Source organism: Cyprinodon tularosa, unplaced genomic scaffold (genome assembly GCF_016077235.1).
Source record: "Cyprinodon tularosa strain WSP-4 unplaced genomic scaffold, ASM1607723v1 ctg137, whole genome shotgun sequence".
NCBI lineage: Eukaryota > Metazoa > Chordata > Actinopteri > Cyprinodontiformes > Cyprinodontidae > Cyprinodon > Cyprinodon tularosa.
In genome coordinates, this window is record NW_024038189.1 from 362501 (window position 1) to 379951 (window position 17451).

The 17451-nt window shown below is 38.8% G+C and overlaps 1 protein-coding gene across 1 annotated transcript in view; it reads right to left on the reverse strand.

Annotated features, from left to right (window-relative positions):
• pus10 (pseudouridine synthase 10) overlaps nucleotides 1-17451 on the reverse strand; it is a 33273-nt gene that overhangs the window by 7189 nt on the left and 8633 nt on the right. The window contains exons 3-16 of the mRNA XM_038278001.1: nucleotides 16378-16512; nucleotides 15998-16285; nucleotides 15794-15880; nucleotides 15680-15714; nucleotides 15483-15597; nucleotides 11714-11775; nucleotides 11422-11467; nucleotides 11261-11325; nucleotides 8986-9071; nucleotides 8775-8900; nucleotides 5836-5892; nucleotides 3731-3807; nucleotides 555-610; nucleotides 346-463 (exon numbers count right to left, since the gene is read on the reverse strand). Of these exons, the coding sequence (XP_038133929.1) occupies nucleotides 346-463; nucleotides 555-610; nucleotides 3731-3807; nucleotides 5836-5892; nucleotides 8775-8900; nucleotides 8986-9071; nucleotides 11261-11325; nucleotides 11422-11467; nucleotides 11714-11775; nucleotides 15483-15597; nucleotides 15680-15714; nucleotides 15794-15880; nucleotides 15998-16285; nucleotides 16378-16512 (1353 nt within the window). The remainder of the gene's footprint in view (nucleotides 1-345; nucleotides 464-554; nucleotides 611-3730; nucleotides 3808-5835; nucleotides 5893-8774; nucleotides 8901-8985; nucleotides 9072-11260; nucleotides 11326-11421; nucleotides 11468-11713; nucleotides 11776-15482; nucleotides 15598-15679; nucleotides 15715-15793; nucleotides 15881-15997; nucleotides 16286-16377; nucleotides 16513-17451) is intronic.

The window sequence follows — 17451 nt, forward strand, 5'->3', positions numbered from 1 at the left end:
TTTTTACAGCAGGCAAGATATTAATATATTAAAAATTAACAGGTCTTTAATCCAACTATAAAAATCCCCTATAAAAATGAAATTATTGTTTAATGGTTTTAGTTCCAAATCAGAGAACCAGCTTTGTAGATAAAAAGTGAAACCAACAAGACTTCAGTTGGATAATTAATGACTGTATGTCTCTCTATGTTACCTCATTTATAACTAAATATATTCTTTTTATGGACCTGGTTCCTTTACTGTTTCATTAATCTGTGCCTGCACATAAAAATGAAACCTCCATGAGATAAACACTGCAAACATCAGAGCCTCAACCAGCACCGACAGACCAACAGCTGGACTCACCTTGATGTCGTCAATAAAGGCGATGTCTTCTTTCTCGATGGCCTTCTGGGTCCAGACGAGTGCCGTGTACGACTTGGTCTTTTCTTCTTCTCCCTCCTTCATCCGACTCATGGCCTCTCTGCAGTTTACAGAATGGAGCCGATTTCTTTTCAATTTTTATTAAAAGTTCGGCATAAAAAAAGGAGAAAGAGAAGAATCCGTTTCCTTACCTGGTTACGATCTGCAGGTCTCTCACTTTGACTTTCTCTGAGGACTCGTTTATGGTCTGCAGGCAGATCGACAGTCAAACAAGTTCAGATTAACAGAGATTTGCACAAAATCTCCCATATAGAGATTAGAGATAGATAATACTTTCATACATTGTTGCACCGCTACATTTCTATGGAGCCTAATTGGGGCCACAAAGTTTGTTAAAAACCTCATTTTGTTTAAACTGTAGATATTTGAAAGGGGAAAATCATTTGAAAATTAACACACACAAAAAAAAAAAGTTTAAAACTGAAAAGTATTTTTGAAATAGTAAACACAAGATTTGGATCTTAACAAAAGTGTTTTGAACAGAAAAAAAATTAAAAATAAAGACTTTTCTAAACTGAAAATAAAACAAAATGTCTGACACAGGCCACTATGCTTTAAATAGATTAGTAGTTCCTGAACGCAACAGCTGGGAATTTTTTGGGGGGCCCTACGCTGAGGGGCCAGCAGCTTGCAACTGAAAAAAAGATGTTGAACCCGAAAAGTTGCCTCAAATATTTATTTTCAATTAGGCTTTGCAGTTTTTTGTTTTTTTTTGTTTTCTATGTTGTTGAACAAACTTTATGGTCCTAAATTAGCTCTGTCGTTGCTATTAATTGTAAATGTTTTGTTAAAAGTTTTTGTTTTTGTTTGTTTAAATGGTAAATCTGTCATGTAAAGGAGGAAGAAAATAAAAATTATAACATTAGGCCTAATCTTACATCAACATAAAAATCATTTTTAAAGAATTATAAAGATACAAGTGAACGTTTATAACTGTTTAAGCTGTTGAACAAACTTTGATTTAAAAACAAACCACCAAACTTCCCTGAAATTAAAATAAAACCAATAATAATTTATATATATATATATATATATATATATATATATATATATATTTATTTGGGGCTGAAACAATTAATTGGATTAAATGTGCTTAATCCATTACTGAAATAATTGCCAGCTAATTTAGTAATTGATGATTCATTAACTTGAGACTCTAGAACGTTCCTTTAGCTGACAGAGTGACCCACTTAGAGCAGTGCTTCTACTAAAATTGTAAGAAAATTAAAAATATCTTGTTTTTAAGTAAAACAAAATAAAAAAAAACATTTTCTCTGTCAATATGCGCTATCCAGAGCTCCACAAATGGAAAAAAAAAAACATTTAAGTTTCACCTGGTTTAATTTTGAATTTTGATTAATCGCAAAAATAATCGACAGATTAATTAACACCCACACACATATACATATATATATATACAGGTGCTGGTCATAAAATTAGAATATCATGAAAAAATAGATTGATTTCAGTAATTCCATTTAAAAAGTGAAACTTGTATATTATATTCATACATTACATACAAACTCATATATTTCAGATGTTTATTTTGTTTAATTTTGATGATTACAAATGACAACAAATGAAAATCTCAAATTCATCATATCAGAAAATTAGAATATTACTGAAGACCAATAAAAACAAAGGATTTATAGAAATGTTGGCCAACTGAAAAGTATGAACATGAAAAGTATGAGCATGTACAGCACTCAGTATTTAGTTGGGCCTCCTTTGGCCTGTATTACTGCAGCAATGCGGCGTGGCATGGAGTCGATCAGTCTGTGGCACTGCTCAGGTGTTATGATAGCCCAGGTTGCTCTAATAGTGGCTTTTAGCTCTTCTGAATTGTTGGGTCTGGTGTATTGCATCTTCTTCTTCACAATACCCCATAGATTTTCTATGGGGTTAAGGTCAGGAGAGTTTGCTGGCCAATTAAGAACAGGAATACCATGGTCCTTCAACCAGGTACTGGTAGCTTTGGCACTGTGTGCAGGTGCCAAGTCCTGTTGGAAAATGAAATCTGCATCTCCAAAAAGTTGGTCAGCTGCAGGAAGCATGAAGTGCTCTAAAACTTCCTGGTATGTGGCTGCGTTGACCCTGGACCTCAGAAAACACAATGGACCAACACCAGCAGATGACATGGCACCCCAAACCATCACTGACTGTGGAAACTTTACACTGGACTTCAAGCAACGTGGATGAAGTGCCTCTCTTCTTTTCCTCCAGACTCTGGGACCTTGATTTCCAAAGGAAATGCAAAATTTACTTTCATCAGAGAACATGACTTTGGACCACTCACCAGCAGTCCAGTCCTGTTTCTCTTTAGCCCAGGCAAGACGCTTCTGACGCTGTCTGTGGTTCAAGAGTGGCTTGACACAAGGAATGCGACAGCAGAAACCCATGTCTTTCATACGTCTGTGTGTGGTGGTTCTTGAAGCACTCACTCCAGCTGCAGTCCACTCTTTGTGAATCTCCCCCACATTTTTGAATGGGTTTTGTTTCACAATCCTCTCCAGGGTGCGGTTATCTCTCTTGCTTGTACACTTTTTTCGACCACATCTTTTCCTTCCCTTCGCCTCTCTATTAATGTGCTTGGACACTGAGCTCTGTGAACAGCCAGCCTCTTTAGCGATGACCTTTTGTGTCTTGCCCTCCTTGTGCAAGGTGTCGATGGTCGTCTTTTGGACAACTGTCAAGTCAGCAGTCTTCCCCATGATTGTGTAGCCTATAGAACTAGACTGAAAGACCATTTAAAGGCTTTTGCAGGTGGTTTGAGTTAATTAGCTGATTAGAGTGTGGCACCAGGGGCCATCAATTTTGAACCTTTTCACAATATTCTAATTTTCTGATATGATGAATTTGAGATTTTCATTTGTTGTCATTTGTAATCATCAAAATTAAACAAAATAAACATCTGAAATATATGAGTTTGTATGTAATGTATGAATATAATATACAAGTTTCACTTTTTAAATGGAATTACTGAAATCAATCTACTTTTTCATGATATTCTAATTTTATGACCAGCACCTGTATATAGATATATATACATGCATACATACACACACACACACAGCTTCTTAGAAAGCGACAAAGAACTTAAAATCCCCTCCAAGTATTCAGGTAATCTCTTCAATGTTTCAGATCATCTGTAAAAGCTTGATTTTTTTCCCCACACTTGTAGATTTAAAGGTATTTTTGCAGACTGGATATCCTTGTGGAGGTAGACAGCAGAATGCCTGCCTGATGCCTAATGTAAAGAAAAAATAAGATATTTTTCTGTAAAACTAAATTATGGGACATTAATCACCTCCTGAAGCTGCTTCATCTCCGCTTTGCTGAACCGGCATCTGTGTGGATTCAGCAGCTCCATGGCAAACGGACGTCCTGCAAAATAAAAACACATCTATAAAAACATGAAGAAGGGAGGATGGGAATGCCAGTAGACGCTTAGAGGGGGAAACTATTTTATCACCTGTAAATAAACAGCCAACAACTAACCATGATCCATTATAGATAACAAAGCTTTCACACATTTAGTCTTCTTTGAAGCTCATCCATTATGAATGCCAAAATAAATCTGTGGTCATCACTGCTTTGGGTCCATGAGGAATTTAACAGCCAGTCTTTTTATAGTAAATTTTAAACATTTTATTTCAAAAGTAAAGTCTAAACTTTATTTTGAAAGGGCAGCATGGTCCTCTTTAATATTGGTTCAAGTCCATCAGGAAAATAAGATTATTATGACAAAGCATAAAGTTATGCTTTGAACAGCTTCAGTAACCTTTGATAATAACCTTTATTTTTAAAGGCAAGTGGATTAACCACTTAGGAAAAGGGAAGTAGGGCTAAAATAAATAAAATAACTTCGTAATACGTACATAAAATACAATTTAAAACACAACAGACAACCCAAAAATGGCTATAGAGAAACAGCTGCAACTGTCCGTTAACACGGATGATAAAATCGTTTTGAAAGATGAATTGTTTTCACTTTTCTTTCACCAGTTCACCGCAGTTCTTCCAGCAGTCCACACTTTCTCTGCTCTCTTTTTCTCATCGTCTTCTCCTTCTTTCCCATCGCCCGGCTTGCCACAGGTTTGCCTGCTGTGTCTAAAAGTAGCAGAAGCAGCAACCCAGACTGACAGCTCATTGGCTCATTTGGATCACGTGCAGCCTGGAGCCGGACGCTCCGGAGGGCTTTACCGTATTAACAGGAGAAGAGGCGCAAGTGAAGTTAGACACTGCCGTCGGGCAACATGCGGTAAATTCTGAATGTTTTAAATCAGGTTGGTTCTGGATTAGCCAGCAGGTGGGTCCGGATCCGGACTGCGGCCCTCTCTCCCTTCTCTGAGCTACAGGGAGCCAGTGAAAGGACTTCAGAACCGGGCTGATGTTCTCTATCTTCTTAGCTCTAACGAGAACACGGGCAGCAGCGTTTTGGATCAGCTGCTGGTGTCTGATGGACTTTTTAGAAAAAACCTATGAAGACACCGTTGCAGTGATCAGTTATACTACAGATAAATGCATGAATGAGTTTTTGTAAATCCTGCTTGGACATTAATCCTTTAATCCTGGAAATCTTCTTCAGGCTGATTTAGTAACTGCCTTTATGAGCCTCTGAAGGTTCAGGTCTGAGTTCATCATGACACAAATATTTTAGTGGTTTGTAGCTGTGGTAGCTGAAGCTTTGAGCTCACGTTGGATCTCTCCTCCTTTGTTCCAAAGATTATTATCACAATTTAGTTTTTATTCAGTTGGATAAAATGGTGCATCTACATATTGATCTGTTCTAAGCATCTAACCAACACTGATGAGTTCAAAGTCACCTGGTGACCTACTTACTTTGAATAGTATCTGTTAGATTTCCTTTAAATCAAGTTAAAGTTAGAATGAATGTTTAAAAAAACAGCCCCATAAAAAAAATAAGTTATTGCGGCAAACTGAGAATCGCTGTGGGCTAAACTGTCCGTCTGTCAGACACACGTTCCTAGAGAGCCTGAAAAACACTTCTGTCAGTAGCGATATTGTTTACTTCAGTAGATTGATATCCACATCCAATCGAAGAATAAAACGATAAGCTACAAACAGCCTGCACAAATAATACTCGGTTGCTGTCAATAGAAGTGATGACTGCGGCCGGACACGCCCAGAGGGACACGCCCACCAAGCAGGTCCTGATGATGCGTATCACCTGATGTATAAAAACCCAATAATACTAGTAAGGCTCCTACAGTAGCTCAGATGCAGAGCTAAAGTTAATTCGCAGGAAAATGTAGGCAATTGTCCAAAAAGAGATCATTATTAACAGAAACAGATTTTTGTTTTAGTTAAATCATGAAATAATAACATTTCATTCAGCAGTGTGGATCACCTGAGTTAATAAAACCATCCAATAAAGCAGAAGAAACTCACCGTTTCCCAGAGTTCTGACATCCACATCCTCTCTGCCCGAGGAGGAGAAATTAAATCCTGCAATAAAAAGACAGTTTGTTATTTTTTCTGATCACACCGTTTTATTTGGATCGCTCCTGTCTTTTGATATTTGAACTAATTACAGACTTAAATTCCACACTGAGCAGGACTGTGTGGAATTTAATTATCATTAAGATGTGATTGTTCCTTATGTTCCTAACAGAGCACTCTGCTCTCAATCTGCAGGTTTACTAGTGGTTCCTAGAATTTCTAAAAGTAGAATGGGAGGCAGATCTTTTAGTTCTCAGGCTCCTCTCCTGTGGAACCAACTACCAGTTTTAGTCCGTGAGGCAGACACCCTGTCTACTTTTAAGGCTAGGCTTAAAACTTTCCTTTTTGATAAAGCTTATAGTTAGAGTGGCTCAGGTTATCCAGAGCTATCTCTATAGTTCTGCTGCTATAGGCTTAGACTGCTGGAGGACATAGGGACCCCTTTTTAATCATTCTATCTCTATTCTCCCACTCTGCAGAATCTGTTAGTTCAATTTCTAACGTTCTGCTCTCTCTGCTTTTTCTCATAGTAGCTTCATCTGGTCTGTTCCTGTTTGGCTGTGACTCCATCCTGGAGAGAAATATCAGCTGTGCTGCTGCCATCAACACCTTTGTTTCTAGATGCTGGAGATCTGCCTTTTTTCCAGTGTAGTCCTGTTTCTCTGACCGTGACTAACTGGATGTGCTCTCTTCATCCTCTGACATGGGAGCTGCCTTGGAGCTTGTCTGCCTGGCTGCGTGTTTCCTGGACGGGGCCGCCTTTTACAGCTGCTTTTTGTATCTCTGCTTCTGTCTCCTTGAACCCCAGTGGGCCTCAGAAGATGGTCGCTCACACTGAGCCTGGTTCTGCTGGAGGTTTCTTCCTGTTCAAAGGGAGTTTTTCCTCTCCACTGTCGCTACAAGCATGCTTAGTGTGAGGGATTGCTGAAGAGTCAATGAGTCGATGCAATCAGCTGGTTTTCCTTAGAAAGAAAACTTTTAATCAATTTGACTGGATGATCTGGTGAACTGTAAAGAGCCTTGAGATGACATGTGTTGTGAATTGGAGCTATAGAAATAAACTGAATTGAATTGGACCTATAGCTGGGTACGGTCTGGCTTTCTTTGTCATGTTTATCCTCCGTCTGAATCTAACAGCAGGTTCAGCTCTAATGGAGACATGACAGCTCCACTTAAAAAGAAAAAAAAAACAGACTCAAATAATCCTGGATAAGTTTCCATTGTGAAAAGACATTTACTGCCCCGAAATACAAGAAAAAGTACCACAGATCTCGACTCCTCAGAGTTTTGCTGTTTCTAACATAAAGCTGCTGTGTTCAAACAAACAGCCTCTGCGGAAACATCTGCCTTTGACCAGGAAGTTATTTTCATGTTTAAGCTCCAAGAATAAAGTTTAAAGTTTAGCACACGCTGTTATCGTTTTATTCCATTAAAAATACCATTTATTTGGCTTTAGTTTACATTTTAACCACAGAATGATGGGATGCAGCGACCGCCGTCGCTCTGTTTGGGAAATTAGCCTCTTGATGCCGTTTTATGTTTTTCAAGAAATCCCAGAGTGTTTCAAAATCAGATGATAAAGAAATTAACCCCAAATCCCACATCCTCTATAACCGCCCCGCTAAGCCCCGCCCCATTCCAGACCGTCTGCACAAAGCAACACTTACAGCCTCTGCAGTTCCTACCGTCTTGCTCCACTCTGAGTTCCTTGGAGCTGGAGGAAAACATGTGCGATATCTTTATTTGTTAATTCATAGGTACATATAACAAAAAAAAAAAATCACCACCAGCTTCAAGCATATGTGCAGTCTGTTCCCCAAATTTTCTTTTCATTGTGGATCTTTGTAATAGAGATAAATAAGATCAAAGTCGGTTGGTTCTCTTCTTCCAAAATCAGCAGCTCTTCATCCGTCCCTGCAGTATGAAGTTTCTTTGGAAGTTCTTAGATGCGCTCTTGGAAGTTGCGACTGGATTTGACGAACTGTTTAAACCTTTCAGCATAAAATAAATATTTTGATCAAGATGACAAAGCTGCTTCCTTCTCTGTTTAAGTACCAATAGTTTGCATCCAATTCTTCTTATTATTAATGCTCTAATCAGTGGTTACTATTCTGCCGTTACCCTATTTTACTTTGACAAACTGGATCTTCTCAACGTCCTTTTTCCTGTTTGGTGCGAACTGCAGACCTTGACCTGGTCGGCTTCCATCAGACTGGAGGAGAAAATAGATTTGCTCCGTATTTTGACGGTGAAGTGCGGAGAAGACGTACGTGGACGGTGACGTGCGGAGGAGTAGCGGTGGAGGTGGAACAGTTCCCATTGATGAACATGACTGCGCAAGTTCTCCGCACGACGTACTTGAGCGCGGCGGTCTGGTGACGGATGATATTGAATCTCAGGGTAACAGCTGATGTTAGGTTTATTCAATGATTATAAAATTAATGTGTGTTCATATGAAACACTGTAGAACTAAGATGCTTCACTCGGTCTTATGATTCAGTCAAGAGACCACACTGCCTTGACAGCAGTGCATTTTTAATGGGAGGTCAAGACTCAAAAAGGTTGAGAGCCACTGGTCTAAATAAACTATAGAGGTTGAGCTCTAATTTAAAGCATTCAGTCAATATTACCAATATTACCACATCCAATCAATGATTCTGAATTAAGAAAAAACTTTTTTATTTTATTTCTGGTCCATTTGTTTAGAAAACTCTCCCTAAAGACACTTGCGACATAAAAAGTCTGATGAATAAAGATTTGGAACAAGAAAAGTTCGGCAATATTATTACGGAAGCCCTTTGATTTGGTTGCGACTCCAATAAACAATAAACAAACAGAGCTCTGATTGGACGCATCATCCGGCGAGTTGTGGGTTAAAGTGGACTCACCGTCAGCTCTGAAGGCAGAGAGGATCGGAGCAGCGATCAGCTCCTCTACAGACGACTCCATCCTCCTCTCTCCATCGATCACCCAGGGAGTCTGTGGCAGGCTGCGGCAGAACTTGTTATACCTCCCTAAACATGGGGGGGGGGGGGCTTATTTAACTTTCTGAGTAGAAAATAAAGACGGAAATAAAAGTTTCCAATGGTGGTGCCTTACCTGCTATGAAGACAGACACGTGAAGGCACTGGATGTCCTGAGGCGTGCAGCCGCTGCTCGCCTCTAATGGAGGACAGGGGTAATGTCTGGAGAAATGGAAGAAACATAACAAACATAGCTGATAAGCCTAATTTATGATAGTGTTGCGCCGATGCCGATACCCGATACCTGGCTGTGCTGTAGTGGCTGATACTGAGAACCATACTGATGCCACCTCTTTAAAATTGATGTGTGTATATATATGAGGAACTGCATACTACTTGGATGTAGAATAATTGCCATCATGGCTTGTTAAGCTGCTGTCTACCTTTGTGAAGCAGGAAAAAGACTAAAACAAAGTGAATCCAGTAGAACCTTTTATTGTTACCTGGAATGGGTGACAATAGTTGAATAAACTTTTGCTCCGCCCCTTTCTTTAAGTCAAACTAAATCGGTGTCAGCCAATAAAGTTATGTTTGTGCAGAAAAAGTTTTGATCAAAGCTGCTTTAATTTTAAAGTTATTAACTGAATTTTAAAGGTCATAAGGTCAACCACCGACCCCCACAATAACAAAATCAAACTAAAGTGTAAAATGTTTGAGTAGCATAAAATGTTGTTCGGCCACTATCATTTTAAAAACACACGACTTCTTCAAATCAACATTTTCATTAATCAATTTAAATCACATTTGTTTTGCAAAACACTGTTTGTACTGCTTTTGTTTTAAGGTTATTGATGAAAGTTCAAAGGTCATACGGTCAACCTACAAGTCAAAAAACTAATTAAACCAAAATGGTGTCGATACTTTGTGGCAATGTTGTGCAGCAAAAATGTTTTGTTTGTGCTGCAATCGGTTCACAGCTGCTAAAGTAAACAAAAAGCTTTTAGACTTAAACGTAAACAGCTTTTATTGTCATTTTGTATTCACACAGTGTATGTATGTATATATGTGTCTGTAGGGCCCAAGGCAAAAAATCTACCTATAAATCGACAGACAGACAGATTCCTTAAAGAAGATGTTTAAGAAATGAAAATAGGTGAAACTCAAACTTTTCCACCTGAGGACTTCTGAATAGAGCAGACTGACTTAAAAAAAAAAAAAAAAAAATCTTTTTAATCTTTAATCTTATATTTTCTTCTTACATTTTCTATATAATTACTGCTCTAATTTGGTCGCTCCGTCAGCGAATGGCATGTTTTACAGTCTCTATATTCCATTTAATAGTTAACTAATTACTAGGGATGCACGATATAATCGGCCCCCTATCGGTATCGGCCTTAAAACTGAATATCGGACATCGGCCACCCCAACGACATTTAACTGGATATTTGATCAGCTTCTGAGTTTCTAAAGTCTAAAAAAAAAAAAAAATACTACTTCTTCTTCTTCCTCAAAAACTTATTTTTTACAGACTTAAAACTTCTAAAGACGAGGGAAAAAACATTGATACATTAAAATATCACAATATCTTCATATGCTGATATATTGCCATTTAAAAACACCAAATCAATCTCTTTCACTAATAAAATATTGCTATATGTCATCGTTATGCTACGAAATCCCCCGAAAATTCAAGAAATGTTGCCATATTTTTATATCTTGATATATTGACGCGGTATCGATCTATTTTACTAACAAAATCTCACAAGAATTTGCAAAATATCATGAGAGTTTGTAACAGAACGATGAAATTTCACGAGATTTTGAAAGTAAAATAGATCGATACCGCGTTTTTAAAAATCAATTTGATATCAGCATATGAAAATATATTTGAGTATATTATTTTTCAAAGTGCCAGAAATGGATAACAAACTGCTATTTTCAATGACTACTTATTTTGTCCAGCTTTAACATCGGTATCGATATCGGTTATCGGCTACATGAGTTTTAAAACATCGGCATATCGGATATCGGCCAAAATCCCAATATCGTGCATCCCTACTGATTACTAAATTAATTGACAATTATTTCAATCATTGATTAATCCGATTAATTATTTTAGCCCTAAACACAAAGCAAACATTTGACACCACTGTGATTTATTTTTGTTTAATTTTGGGTCTGGTTAACCTTTTGACCTTTTCTTAATTACATTAAAACAAAAGCATTACAGACCATTTTTTGCTGCACAAACATGGCCGAATTGACACCACATTCCTTCGTTATGAAGAAGGCGGGGCGGCTAGTTGACCCTTTGGCTATTTTCTGAGGTTTCATTAATATCTTTTAAATAGTAACAGCACAAACATCCTTCAGGTAGGTGACTCACAGACTTCCAGGAAACAGCTACTTACTGTAGAAACGCAGCGTCAGAGATCTTTTCCAGAGCTTTGACCACGGCCATGCGGGTGAACACCGACTACAGAGGGAGGGAGGTGAAGATGAGCCAAACCCAGAATCAGAACCATTTCTAGTAAAGATGCTGGACTCGTCTGGTGGTCTGGGAAAACTCTACCTGTTTGTTCTTGGTGGGTTTAAAGCAATCAGAACAGGATTTAGCTCTGGATGGTAAAGAGAAAACAGCTGGCAGATTAGCATTAAGATCTGAAAACTATTTTGTTTTAAAAGCTTTTTTAAGTTTGGAATAATCATGATTCTGTCTTCAACTAAAATTAACTCCACAGAGACTAATTTCTGATCCTCGATTCAATTGGTAATTTCTATGGTTCATGCGTCAGTGGCTTTGCCTCCATTCCTACATCCTGCTCGAGAGGTGTGAACATTTCTGGAGCTAGTTTAGGACTCACAGGAAGTGGCAGTCGGACTCCGTCTCTGGGTGGATGAACTCCACGCCAACCTCAAATGGGCTCTGAAACAAAATGAAGGACCAATGAGAGCAGAACAGAAAGTGATGACAGAGGAGGATTTGCTCTTCATGCCTAATAGTCCTAGCCTCATGAGACCATCCTGATATCGCGAACTTTCAAGGTTTCACTCGCTAATCAGTCTGGAGACTCTCCGTTGAAGAAAGTTTGGAGCCGTTCACCAAACGAACGTCCAATCAGCGTTGGCTTTGAGGCGGGTTGAGGTGCGACGCAACGAGAAGCGCCACAGTTCAGTCTAAAGAACATGGCGGCTTCAGCCGATGAAACTAGCGTTAGCGTGGCTATCGAGCAAGTTTTATCTGAATTACAGAGTATTTCTTCACTGAAAGAAGAGCAAAACACTGCTCTGGAGGCTTTTCTCAGAGGAAAAGATGCTTTTGCTCTTCTCACGACTGGTTTCGGCAAGAGTTTGATCTGTCAATTGGCTCCTCTTCGTCGTCGCTCTGTTAGTACGTCATATGCTTCGTTGATCTGATTGGTTTATATGGCCCGTCTATCACCAACATAGACCAATCAGCTAACCAGTATTTTCGCCCCTTCCCAAAATTACTTCTAAAAGAAGGTTTCCAGATGGATATGTGGAGCAAATCCATCTGGCGGAGTCAGGTTATAATAGTCCCTGCTTACCATTTTCTACTGGTAAATAAAGGTCTCTTGATTTGCAAAATATTCATTCAAACAGTACCTACAAAAAGTTACACATATAAGTCTTTTTTTTTTTTTTTTATAAAGTTTTGGTAGGAATCGGGGCCTTTCAACATATAAAGCTGTGACATATGAATCAAGATGCTATGACCGAAAAAATGTGATTGACAGATGACTGTAGATATATGATTGGCAGAATTTAGGTGTTCAGGCTGTCGTAGAACTAATAATAGCAAGTTCTGAGAATAGAAATGGCTTCTTATCAGTGTTACATCTCAGAAATAAACAACCAAATAGAAGCAATATGAGGGGAAATGTCGGTGTAACCCGGGTGTAAATCCCAGTGATTTTCCAGTTACATGTTTAGATAATGGAGAAAGATCCCAGTGATCATATCTGTGTATTTTTTTCACTTCCATCCCCTCATTACTACACAGCCAATTGCTGTTGAGTATCAGGGTCACATGTACAACAGCCTATCAGCTAGGTATATTAGTTGGAGTGGGGAAGTTTGAAACATTATGGCATGTTGGGAGAAGCAGAGCTCCAGGAGCAAACTACTTAGCCGAGATGACATGAAAAAAGCTGTTTGTGTAACATACAAACTATGGAATTGGTGAGTGTTTCTCCTATGTGGCTTAATTTTAGCTCATTGATGTCTTTGTTTGTTGTCTAGCTGCTAAATTGCTGATTATTCAAACAGATGCCCAGACTAGCTTTGAAGAACCTAAATGTGAACAATGAGGTGCCTTAGATTTTTATTGAGCACTTGTTTGTATTAGTAGTTTTTTACATTTCATGTTAACTAATTTATTTAGTGCATATTTATTGGATTTTTCATGAATGTAATTTATATGGAACTTTATATTTATTGAATGTGCATATTGATTAAAAATTGTTTGGAATTATCTGTAGTGCAAAGAGTACCACTTACTGAATTTGTGTGCACATTAGAATGATTTTGACTATATATATATTAAGAAAACGGTCCTGGAATGTGGTTTCATTAATTGTGGAATTGATTAATTTAGTTTTTTTTTCCTCTTTATCGTTTTGGGTTTTTTTTTCTCTTTTGCACATTTTATATGGCCATTTGGATGTTTCAGTAGTCTCTGTCTGCTGTTTCATGAGTCGTATCTATCTTCTGAGAACTAGCCTATTGACCTTATTGGTTATGATCAATTTGCATTCATTTAAAATATAGTATGCTGTTGTTTTTTTACAGATATGCTACATCTGTCAGGCTCAGGAGCTCAGAGGTCGCCGCTTCTCTTTGTAACTGGTTGGTCAAATGTTTCGTTTGGTCAGCATTAGTGGGCCTGTATACTTGCTGGCAAACTGTAACGAATGTGAGCGGCCGAACCCGAGTGCACAGTTTACTTGCTGGGAGCAGTTCACCTCAAAGTGATCAAAGTTAAACATAACTCGAGTCATTTTAGTCCTAAATCTAGAAGTCAGTAAAAATAACACTAAGGACGAGCCGGACGTCCTTGGTTTGGTACAAACGCTCCTCAGTTTGATGGTGAAATCAGAGATATGGTCCTCACTCTGATGCCAAGATAACAAACAAACTTTCTCTCAGGATGACCCTGCTTTCAGCTCCATAAACCCTCAGCATAATGCTGCCACCACCATGCATGAAAAAAGGCATGATATATTTAGGTAGTGTGTTCGACTCTCACGTTTTGCATGGAGGCCAAAGCGGACATTTTGATCAGATCAAGTGACCTAAGCAGTGTTTGCATGTGACAGACTGCAAATGGGACATCTGGTGGGGTTAGTGGTTTGGATTCCATATTGTCTAAATACAAATACATGCTACAGTTTTCTCTCCCTTTTCTGTCATGAAAGCTGTTGATAACTTGTTTCTTTTCAGGTCAAAATTACGCACCAATTTGTGTACATTTATTGACATATTTAAGTTTTTGGTCATAAAGTGAAAAATCACTTTTGCAAAGATTATATTTATCTTTTATGGGAAAACTCCAGATCGTTTGGAAGGAATGTTGTGAATTTCTTTTCTTTTTTTGTCATTTGTTTTGTATTGTGTTTCAGCAGGTATGCAAGTTTAATCAGGGTTCCTACAGCATAAGGCAAGTTAAATTTAAGACTTTTTAATGCCACTTGAAATAAAAATTTAAGACCAAATTCACAAGAAAAACCTGCTTGCGACAACTTAACCCAAAGGTTTATTTTAACATAAACCACTGCACTGATGTTTCAAATTTTGAAAAGCTTCCCATACAGGAAGAAAGCTAAAAACACACAAATGACAGATATAATTTAACAATTATTTAACTGAATTCACAAACTTTGTTTTAGCAGGGAACAAAACAAATCAGTTTTAAAGCCCCAACATAACCAGTGCTAAGTCTTTTTTGCAGCTATTTTTCTTTGTATGGTTTTCTTAGTATGTTTGATTTGGTGATAAGTGGAGGCGTTGCAGAGACAAGGGTGGAACTAAACTGAGAAATACCGGCTGTTTCTCTGTAACTCCATTTTGACGCTTTGTGTTTCGTGCTTCGCATGTGTGACTCCACTGCCTTAATTCCCATCGTTCTGAGCTTGAATGACTTCTTGAACAAAATCCACTGAGCCTCATGTATGTTCCCTGGTTTTAGCCATGGAGAAAACTCTTGGCTGGAGACAATTTTGGTTACATTTACACTTGCTCATATTTTCCAGACAAAAAGTTAATGGCGCATCTCCCAAATGTCCCGGCCGCAACAACGCTTTATTGGTTCCGCTATCGGGACGGAACCAATAATGGCGAGCGTTATTTTTTTAAATTAAAACAATTAGTCAATTTTAATGTTTTATTTAGATTACAAAAATAAATCGTAATAAAAATTATCCTATTTATGTTTTAAACTAAAGACTGATTGAAGACATTTTAATACCAATTAAGGCCTTAGTTTTATTTTGAAGAATTCAATGCCTTTTAAGACTTTTTAAGGAACCGCGGGAAACCTGTTAATGTAACATTTAATTTCACTGAGAGTTTAATATCCAAAGTCTGTGCTTTTAGTGTCTTAATGCGACCTACCTTACCAACCACAGCAACGCCGACGAGCTCTTTTGCGACCAAACCCTGTATGATCCACTTGAAGGCCTCTTTCACCTGGATGACATCATCTTTGTCCAGCACTAATCCCTTCTCTCTGTGAGGATAAACCAACCCTGACTGACCAAATCTTTAGAGACAATGACTCTCAACATGTTAAACACAAGAGAAATCTTTACCTGACTTCCTTCTTTACGTGGAGCCAACAGGAGTGCTGCAAGGTTAGAAATATGACATTGACATATGATGGAGAACAAGATGAAAGAAGTTGTCGTCGTCTCACAGGTACTGACCTCACGCACACAGAGCTGCGCAGGCAGAGAGACGGACAGGACCAGCGTGTCAAACTGGTAGTTTTCGGCCTTCACTGTCTCAGCAATCTATGAAAAAACACCAGTGGACAGCTGGGTTTTAACCGTACAACTGCTGGCATTTTAAAAAATCTAACAGCAAAATGCATTCATTAAAAAACAGAATATTTTTGGACAGGTGTGCACCTTTTTTGCCTGAGCTGGGCCACATAAATCCTGAAGGATTCCCAAACACACCACACAGACCCGTTGGTCCAAGTTCTTTGGTGAGACCAGGGCGGCAGAACCTGACTCTGACCCATCAGTCTCTGTGGGATCCGGCTTAGCTCTTTTACAGGGAGGCTCTTCAACATCTATAGACAACGCTGCATCATGGGATTTGAGGATCTCATGGGTGGAGGTTTGAGGCATTGAATCCTGAACTTCATTGGTCTCCTTTTCTTTAATGAAAGCCTGTAGTTCTTTAAGCGTCTCCTGTAGAATATGAAACATTTGAAAAATGTCACTGGATGTTGATTTTGTAAGCTGGATACATTAGAAATAAACAGAAAACAGCAGAATGGTACCTGATGTGCTTGTCGATACGCAGCCTGGACGCTCACGCAGCAGAACCTGAGGACACAGCGAGCACAGCAGCCAGCTGACAGCAGCTTCTTGACGATGGGTTTATCCTTCTCCTTCAGAGGCAACATCACTGTCATCTGCAGGAAGGGAAACAACATTCGATCAATTCAACTAAAATTCAATGAAAAAAACCTTAGAAATCTGTATCCACATACAGAGGCAGGAAGTAATTAGTTATATTTACTTTAAGGAGACCGTTTACTGTGCCGTAGTTCTTACTTTTATTTAGTAGTATTCTTAAAAAGTATCACTACTCCTACTTGACTAAAATCTCTGACTATTCTGTCCTCTGTGAGTACTGGGAACTATTCCAAAATCAGGTAAGCAGTAATTCTGAGTCATCCTCCAGGTCATAAAAGTCCAAAAAAGTTAAAAAACAATCCACTGGACTCTGTTTCCAAGATTGAAGATGTTTTGCTTCCCATCCAGGAAGCTTTTTCAATTCAAAATGTCAGAAATAGCGTTTAGAATAGTGAGTTGGAGGCTTTATACAGGGTTTACACAGGAATGAGTAACTAATTGATGCCATCAACAAGTACTAATGACTCTCATATATATATATATATATATATATATATATATATATATATATAGTGGAGGAGTTTAAGTATCTCGGGATCTTGTTCACGAATGAGGGAAGAAGGGAGCGGGAGATCGACAGGCGGACTGGCGCAGCGGATGCCGTGAAGCGGGCGCTGTACCGGTCCGTCGTGGTGAAGAGAGAGTCAAAAAGCGAAGCTCTCGATTTACCGGTCGATCTACGTTCCTACCCTCATTTATGGTCATGAACTCTGGGTCATGACCGAAAGAACGAGATCGCTGATACAAGCGGCCGAAATGGGTTTCCTCCGTAGGGTGGCTGGGCTCTCCCTTAGAGATAGGGTGAGAAGCTCGGTCATCCGGGAGGGACTCGGAGTAGAGCCGCTGCTCCTCCACGTCGAGAGGAGCCAGTTGAGGTGGCTTGGGCATCTGGTTAGGATGCCACCTGGACGCCTCCCTGGTGAGGTGCACGTTCC